This window comes from Coloeus monedula (assembly GCF_965178545.1).
Source record: "Coloeus monedula genome assembly, chromosome: 17".
Taxonomy (NCBI): Eukaryota; Metazoa; Chordata; class Aves; order Passeriformes; family Corvidae; genus Coloeus; species Coloeus monedula.
In genome coordinates, this window is record NC_138797.1 from 10,194,928 (window position 1) to 10,203,397 (window position 8,470).

Consider the following 8,470-nt stretch of genomic DNA (forward strand, 5'->3'; position numbering starts at 1 on the left):
ACCCTCTGCAACAGGGAATGAATGTGAGGAGGCAAATGCTTTAGTGGGGTTACTCTGGGAGGTCATCGTAGACTGAAGGAAGAAAGGATCCGGTGTTAGAAACCCCCACAATATCCACCCAGGAAATATCCAAACACTTCAGATCTCTTCTAAGGTTATTTCCTTAATTCTGTTTTAACTCTCCCACATTTGTGGATGCAATTATTGTCCTATGGAAAAAAAAATAGCCTCCCACACAAGTGAGATAAAGACTATTAACAAGAGTCAGCCACTTGTGACAAGAGCTGCTTGAAGAACAGAGAGCTGTGTTTATGGTGCTCCGGTAAGAAGCAAAGAGCACACTTTAAAATAATGATTAAATAAAACAACAGCCTTCCTCCTTCTTCTTCGAGAGCAGCAAGCCCGGCTCCAGCTGTGCCTGTCTCCCAGATGTGCCCGTGGCTCTGAGCGTGGGACTCCTGCCTGCAGACTCGTCCCGCCTGCAGACTCGTCTCGCCAGATGAACCAGTTTCACTTTCAGAAATAGGAAGTTCGCCGGGAAGGGCCGGCGAGCGCCCAGACGCGTGCGGGTAACGCGGGCCGGCAGGATGAGCTTCCCGGCCGGCGGCAGGAGCCCGGCACCCCCCCCTCCCCCGGCCTCCCGGAGCGCGGTGGCATAGCCCACCGCATCCAGCGCTTCACCGGGGATGGAGCAGTTCGTCAGGAAGCGTTTGACCTTCCTGACATCTTTCTGGAACAAGCTCCGTCCCCGCTCCGTGACGGAGAGCTGCTCGCTGGGGTATCTTGGCTCTGATTCCGTTTCGCTGAACTCGGAGGCGACTTCCATTTCCTTCATCCCCAAGTCCTCTCTCTGTATCGCTTTGTACGCTTTCACAGCCCGGAGCGCCGAGGAGCTGAGCATAAGCGCAGGGGACAAACTGCGTGTCCTCAGAGAAGAGGGAGAGTATGTCCTAGCCCGGCGGCTGCTGGGGGAGCCGGCCACGGGCTACGTCCCTGCTGCCTACGTGGCCAACCTCAGCCAGGGCACCTCCGCTCACCGCCCGTAAGTATCCGCTGCTCTGGATCCACAGAGGGATGGACGCTGGGCTAGGGTAGCACATCCCTGCACAGGGAAAGGCAGTGCTCACCCTCCCCAGCGGCACGGAGCACCAGATCCTCATCCCCTGCTTTGGCCATCAGCGGTGCTGGGGCTGAGCGGGGATCTGCCCTCCCCTGGGCATCCCTGCCCTGCAGCCGCTACAGCTCGTGGCAGTGGAGTGGAGGTGTTGGGCACAGCAAGTGAGATTTGGGGGATGCGCCAGCGGGGAGAGATGCCAGTGCCCCTTCCTGGCTGCATCACTCTCGCACTGTGGCTCTGGGCTGCGATGCGGTGTAATGGTGGGCAGGGGTGCAAAGGCTCCTGCTTGCTCCGGCTCCTCTCCCTGTTGTTCTGCGTTAAAGGGGAGACAGGAGGAAGGCAGGGAGCTGGGGAAACTTGTACCTGAGCCCTGCCGGCTCCAAAGGGCTTGGGAGCACGGGAAGAAGCAGTTTGGGTTGGTACCTGCCGGGAAGCCCAGAGCTCTGCTGCTGCTGCTGCCATCCTGCTTACCCAGGGCTGGGGGCTTCCTCCCGGTCGGTGCCTCTCCCAGCCGACACGGAGCTCGGGGGATGTCTCAGCCCTCTGGCAGCTGGAGAAAGCCCAGACTCCTCGTTGCATAAGGCAGCCTGGTCCCGACACGTCGGGCAAAGCGCCCCGAGACATTGCTGTTCCCTCTGTACTCGGCCCTGAGACATGCCGAGTGCGGGCAGCGCAGGGCTGCGGCGGGCGTGGCACCCTGGAGACCCCTCCGCGCTCGCCCTGTGCTGAGCCGGGTAAAGAAGAGGAACGGGAGAAGCCCAGGAAGAGTCCCCGATGTGCAGGGGCAGTGATGGGAACCAGTGGGATGCGAGAGTCCCTCCCTGCGCGTGCTTTGAGGAAGGCAAATCCAGTCTGGTTGGGCTGTGCTGGGACCACACCGGTGTGGACCGTGGGGTCGGCTCCCTGCCTTATTCCCATGGCACGGGACTCTTGGGCAGGCTACAGCGGAGCGTGTGTGTGTTTGTGTACGTGTGTGTACATGTGTGAGCACCATCCGTGAGCAGCTGGTGCCCAGCCACATCTCGAGGACAAGGACAAGGGCGATGCCACGGCGTGGAAGGCAGACGGCAGGAATGTGCCCGGCTTCCCAGCCGGAGCAAGCCGTAAGCGCACAGACTCCGTGGAGCCGCAGGTCGGAGCTGGGTGGTAATTTGTTCACCTCATCACATGTAATTTCCTGCGCGGCTTCTCAGACGCTGGCGATCCCAGCTAATGACGAAACTTTCGGCTTTTCACGTCCTGGCTGCCTTAGGCTGGATGAGGCTGCCTCTTCCTGTGCTTCCCTCTGTGTCGGAAGCCAGCCAGCCAACCTGCCTTTCCTTACAGGAATTCAGTGATGAATCTCAGTGATATGACACAGAAGAGGCATTTCGCTGGGTTCTCCCCCCGGCTTGGTGCTGTGAAGTCCCCAGACAGTGCTGCCACAGCTGGAGCAGCAAAAGGCAATTGCCAGGGATGTTTCCATCGATGCCATTTGCTCATGAGCTCAGAGCCGGTTCTGCCCATGAGCTGCAGGTCAAGAAGTGCAAAGTGATCCTGTGCCTGCAGATGTTGCTCTCATGGCAGGACACAGGGACAGCCTCACCAGAGCACCTTCCACACAGCACCAGGTGGTTGGTGCTCTATTTACCACAGGCTGTCAGACCAAGAGTGTGAACCTCATGGGTGTGGGATGGACCTGAGACCTGGACAGCTTGATACAGCAGTGTCCAGACACTGATGGAGGAAATGCCCCATCCCTGGCAGTGTTCAAGAACAGGTTGGATGGAGCTTTGAACAACCTGGTCTAGTGGAAGGTGTCCCTGCCCATGGCAGGAGGGGTGGAACGAGATGAGTTTTAAGGTCCCTCCCAACCCAAACCATTCTGGGATTCTCTGATTCTATGAAATGGTCTGCAGGCAGTGAGCCTCAATAAACTGCAGCAAGTGCCTGTAAAGCACTGCCTGGAACGCCCTGATGCAGGCAGCCACATCTACAGGTTCTGAGACACAGACTGGCCACTGTGCCACTTGCTTGGTGGCTATAGGGATGAGCAAACAGTGGGATCACAGCAGCTGCTCCCCCTGTCTGGCTCAGGAGGTACAGGATCCCCTGAAATGGATACAGACCCATCTGTGCAGCAACCCCTTGCACCACTCTGACCCCTCTGCTCTGCTCCCCAGCTGGTACTTCAGTAAGATCAGCCGAAACGAAGCGGAGCAGCTCCTCCTCTCGCCTCCCAACCAGCATGGCTCCTTCCTCGTCCGGGACAGCGAGAGCAGCAAGGGCGAGTACTCTCTCTCAGGTGACTTTGTGGCAATTATTCAGATAAAATTAGCACAGGGAAAGGTAGCAGGCTGTTCCTGAGGGGCAAATCCTGGTTTGCTTAGCACGGGGTGAAAAACAGGGCAGTACGTTTAAAGCACTTTTCAGCACCTTGTTGAAGGGAATTGGCTGCTTTCTGAAGGCAAGGGGAAAGTTAACAGAGCAGGGATGGATTGTTGAATCACTGTGGCAAAGGAAAGTGCGTGGCTCCTGTCCGGGGTATGAAAGCCATAAACATTTCACTGCAGCCTAATGATGGTTTCGTGGCACTAACTTCCAGGGTTTCATTCCAGCAGCTTTTGTCATCTGACGGTTGTTTAAAAATATGCTGCCACTCCAGATTACCAGGGCCTGGGCTGCTCCCACATACTGAAATCCGAATTCAGGGGGTTTTGGACCACAGTGCCATTACGATCTGGTTTTATCCCCATAAAAGGAATCCTAGGAAAACCATGGCAAACTCCACATCCCACCTTCAGTCTCTGGGCTGTGGGAGTCACAGCTGCCCCTGGTTTATCCTCTTTGAGCAGCTCCACTATTCTCTGAGCAGCCCATGGTGGAATTATGCCTGACAATAAAGTTTATTAATTATCCCTGATAATAAAGCTGTATGGTCCAAGGAGCCTGGCTCACAATGACCAGGAGTCCTCTGGGCCAGGAGGTGGGAGCAGAAGGGATGTGGGGAGTGGGATGGAGCAGTCCAGGGGAGAGCTGTGTTGCTTTAGGTTAATTAAAAGACTGGGAATCTGGAAAGGAGAGAGGGTGAAGTCAAGCAGGGAGATGGGCAGGGGCTGATCTTTGCATGAGTTGAGTTTCCCCCAACCTGGGCTTCCCCACAGTGCGCAACCACACGAAGGTCAGCCACTTCCGAATCTGCAAGAGCCCCAGGGGCAGTCTCTACATCCAGAAGGGACACCCCTTTCCCAACATGGAGGAGCTCCTCGCCTTCTACACGGAGCACTGGAAGGTTATCCAGAGCCCCCTGCTGCAGCCCTGCAGCCCCGCGGTGCGTAGGCCAGGCACAGCTCAGCCCTGCTCCCCGGGGTCACCGGGATGGAAAAAAGGAAAGGGAAACGAGGGAAACTAGACAAATTAGGCTGCCCATTTGAGTTTTGAGCTTTATTAAACTAAATTTAAAGCCCACCATTAGTATAGCTGCCAGCATCACCTTTCATCAGCCATGTTAAGGCGGGGCATGGCATTTATCTGCATTTTTGACCAGCCATTTTCTGCAATGTCTTCTCCATCTCAAAGATTGGAAACCAAGTTGTTACAATCCCCTTCACTATAGATTCTGGAAATACCCATGCTTCCAATTTTTTCCTGGGAATATAAGAAAAAAACACATGGCTTTTATAAAGTTTTCATACCAATTAGTGCAGCACTCATAAGTCTAATTACAGTATTAATCCCAAATTGCCAACTCATTTCCTGATTAGAGTTCCATCCACTGATTATGACTTGGAAATAGCAATTAACCATGTGAATAATCCAAGAGTGAAATTGAAAGGTGTGGGATAAAAGAAAGGCTTAATGAGCTGTAGTCTAAATCAGCCATAATATGCAATAATATTAATTCACTCATTTTTATTTATTGGTGGAGATGGAGAAAAGGCACTTCTGAGGTCTGATGAGGAGTGAATTATAACTTGAACTCCTGGTATTTTGTGTAGTCTCCAAACTCTCCCCCTTGCACACCTGGGCTCCCAGCAGGGGTCATGCAGAGGATGCCCCAGGTGTTTTGTGCCCACAGTGAACACTGAGGGAAGGGCAGTGCTCGGGCTCAGCCCCTGGGCACACAGCTGGTGAAGCATCGTGCCCTGCTCCTCTGTGGTCACCAAGGGCTGGTGCAGGCTCCATCAGCAGGTCCTGCCTGGCTGGCTGGTCCAAGTGTGCCATTCCATGTCTATCTGGCAGACTCCCCCTGAGAGGGACAGCTGGGAGCGGCCGCGCTGGGAGTTCACCCTGCGGAGGAAGCTGGGAGAGGGCTACTTTGGAGAGGTGTGGGAAGGGCTGTGGAGGAACGCGGTGCCGGTGGCCATCAAGATCATTAAAGGTATGTGGAGAATCAGATGTTAACCGTGGCCAGCTGAGTCTTGTTCACTGCTGTATCATTCACCCTCCTTCATTTCCTCATCCTCTTGGTCACTGTGACTGTTTTATCAGGCAAACTGCAGTAGGACCTGGCCCGGAGCCACTGGAATATTTCTGTGCACAAACCTAAGCTTGAGCTGCATCCCTATAAAATGGCTCCAGCCAGTGGGTTCGTGATAAGTGACATCATGTCAAGTCAAATGGGTTTGTGATACATAAAATCCTGATGGAACTGTGATCCTGAAAATGGGATCCAAAGCCCCATGGAAAACATCAGCTCTGAGACACAGGTTGTGCAGGTTGTGCAAACCTGAGCTTTGAGAGCGGGGGGGGGGGGGGGGGGGGGCAGGACGTGAGGAGGTAAAAAAGGTCCTCATCCCAGTTGGAGGTGCTGAGGTTCCAACATCGTGTAAGAAAGTGGCTCACAAGGGCTGTGTTGGCTTTCTCCCGCAGCTGACATGAAAGCAGAAGACTTCAACAAGGAGATTCAGAACCTGAAGCGCCTGAGACATGAGAAGCTGATCCAGCTGCACGCTGTGTGCTCTCTGGAGGAGCCCGTGTACATCATCACTGAGCTCATGCGCAAAGGCAACCTCCACAGCTACCTCAACAGTGAGTGCTGTGCTGGCCCCACGGGATGGGGGATCCTGGGGCACTGCTTCCTGTGCCCCAGAATGGCCCTGTGAATCTGAATGGGGACCCTAAGAGAGTGCCAGCCTGGTTTCTGTCCTGTTTGGATAACACAGCAATCCATGGGCACTTGGTGGAGATGGTCTTGGGATCACAAAGTCTGGCATGATCCTTTGGGTGTCCATGTGGGCTGGGTCTGTATCAACCCTTGGGAGCCAAGCATGTTGGTTGGGACCTTTGTCCCTCCTTCTCCACCCACCCATGGTCTGCCGACTCCCACCAGTGCACAGAAATCTCACTGCCATGTTTGGGCAACTCCACCTTCTTTAGGAATGAAACAGCCAAACCTCCCCATGGGTTTGTTTGCGTGCAGAGCTCGTAACAGGCCATGGACCACTCATTACCCAGTTTAATTTTCTTGGCCTTTATTTTCCTGACCCAGCACAATCAGCCTTAAAAGCAAACAAAACAAACCGCTCCCACCAAGACCTGTTTTTCTACAGGGTACTCCCCCTCCCACCCACACTGACCTTGTTTCTGACTGCGGCTCCAGCAGCATTTGGTGCCGGAGGAGCTGGAGCTTGCAGGTACAACAGGTTCAGAGGCCTGGAGGGAGATTTGCATGGCAGAAGGTCACCTTTGGCTTTGAATAAGCCATGGATATCTGTGTCCTTGGTACTCTTCAGAGCCCGCCCCTGTCCCATGCCTGAGGAGTACGTGGCAGTGCTGAACGTCCCACACAGCACAACCAGGACAGTTTAGGAGTTCAAATTTGAAGTTTTACATGTTCTCTATGTCCCATATTGTCAGCACAGGGTCTCCTTCCAAACCAGAACCCCCATAATAGATTGCCCCCAATGCTTGGATTGTCTGGATTAACAGGTCCTGAAGGGAAGTCCCTGGGCACCTCCCACCTGCTCAACATTGCCTGCCAAGTGGCGGATGGGATGAGGTACCTGGAGGAGAAGCACATTGTCCACCGGGATCTGGCAGCCAGAAACATCCTGGTGGGAGAGGAACTCACCTGCAAAATCGCCGATTTTGGACTTGCCCGGCTCCTCAAGGTCAGTTCAACGGGATGCTCTGTTCCCTCCCTCCTACCCACCAGCTCATAAAGTTGCCCCATGCTGGAGCCATTCCTTGCTGTCCACTTTCCCCAAAAACCATGTCTCTGTTGATCACCCCATCCCTCATGTCCCATCTCCCATTGCTTTTCAGGATGACATTTATTCCACCAGCAGCAGCACTAAAATCCCAGTGAAGTGGACGGCCCCAGAGGCAGCCAACTACCGCACCTACTCCCTCAAGTCCGACGTCTGGTCCTACGGGATTCTGCTCTATGAAGTCTTCACATATGGACAGATCCCCTATGAAGGTAAGGCTGCCACCCCACTTCTGTGCCCTCCATCCATCTGCTGGGCAGCTCACCTATGATCCCCAAAACCAGAGTGTTGTGAATTGTTATACTGTCGCTTCCCCAAGGGATATGGAAGCAGCTTCTGGAGCATGAGAAAATTATTGTACACTTAGGGGATGGCTTGGAGGGATATTCAGTGGCTGCAGAGTGGGTGCAGGAGCTGGGGGCAGGAAGTTGGTCTGGCTCTCCCACATCCTTTCTTCTACCACCCCTCTGGCAGAGAGACACCATTTCACAGCACCACCAGTGACATCTTGGCCACTGCAGGTGTACCTTCAGGGCATCCTTTGGGGACATCAGACTAGGGGCATCTTCTCCTTCCTTGCAGGAATGACGAACCAAGAAACCGTACGGCAAATCACCAGGGGCTACCGCCTCCCCCGGCCCAGCCCCTGCCCTCCCGAGATCTACAGCATCATGCTGGAGTGCTGGAGCGGCAACACGGAGGAGCGTCCCACCTTCCTGGCCCTGCGGGAGAAGCTGGGCTTCATCTACAGGCGGCTGCTCAGCTCCCTCTCCTGAGGGACCCCTTCCCACCATCCTTCCTGCACAAGCCCCTCCAGGCCAGCTCTTGCCAAGAAGTTCCTTCCTTCTGGTTTGCCCTCTGACAGGCCTACAAGGAAAGCACATCCCCCCAAAAAACAGCATGTGGTCCCTCACAGTCAGGGTGCAGGGCGGCGGCCAAGTGAAAAAGCAACAATTTGTGGAGAACTCGTTGCCAGCGCTTGGCTGTGTAACAGTTTGGAGAAGGCCCACAAAGGCATCACTCTGAGTTTACATCTTCATTTGCTCAGTAGGGTGAGAGGTCCCTGCTGCTCCCCACACCAACGTGAAGGTTTGCAGTTCATGTTCAGTTGTGGCTCTGCTTATCTTGTAGTGTGTGTTCGGTGTATTTATCAATAAATGTG

At 54.4% G+C, this 8,470-nt stretch overlaps 1 protein-coding gene across 1 annotated transcript; it reads left to right on the forward strand.

Annotated features, from left to right (window-relative positions):
• The first annotated feature begins 579 nt into the window (after positions 1–579).
• On the forward strand, positions 580–8,470 carry LOC309579663 (tyrosine-protein kinase Srms-like). Its single transcript, XM_082293085.1, has 8 exons — positions 580–1,042; positions 3,280–3,401; positions 4,261–4,427; positions 5,339–5,477; positions 5,969–6,127; positions 7,028–7,209; positions 7,364–7,520; positions 7,891–8,470. Exons 1-8 carry the CDS (start codon positions 687–689, stop codon positions 8,082–8,084), a joined length of 1,476 nt encoding a protein of 491 aa, XP_082149211.1. The 5' UTR covers positions 580–686; the 3' UTR covers positions 8,085–8,470.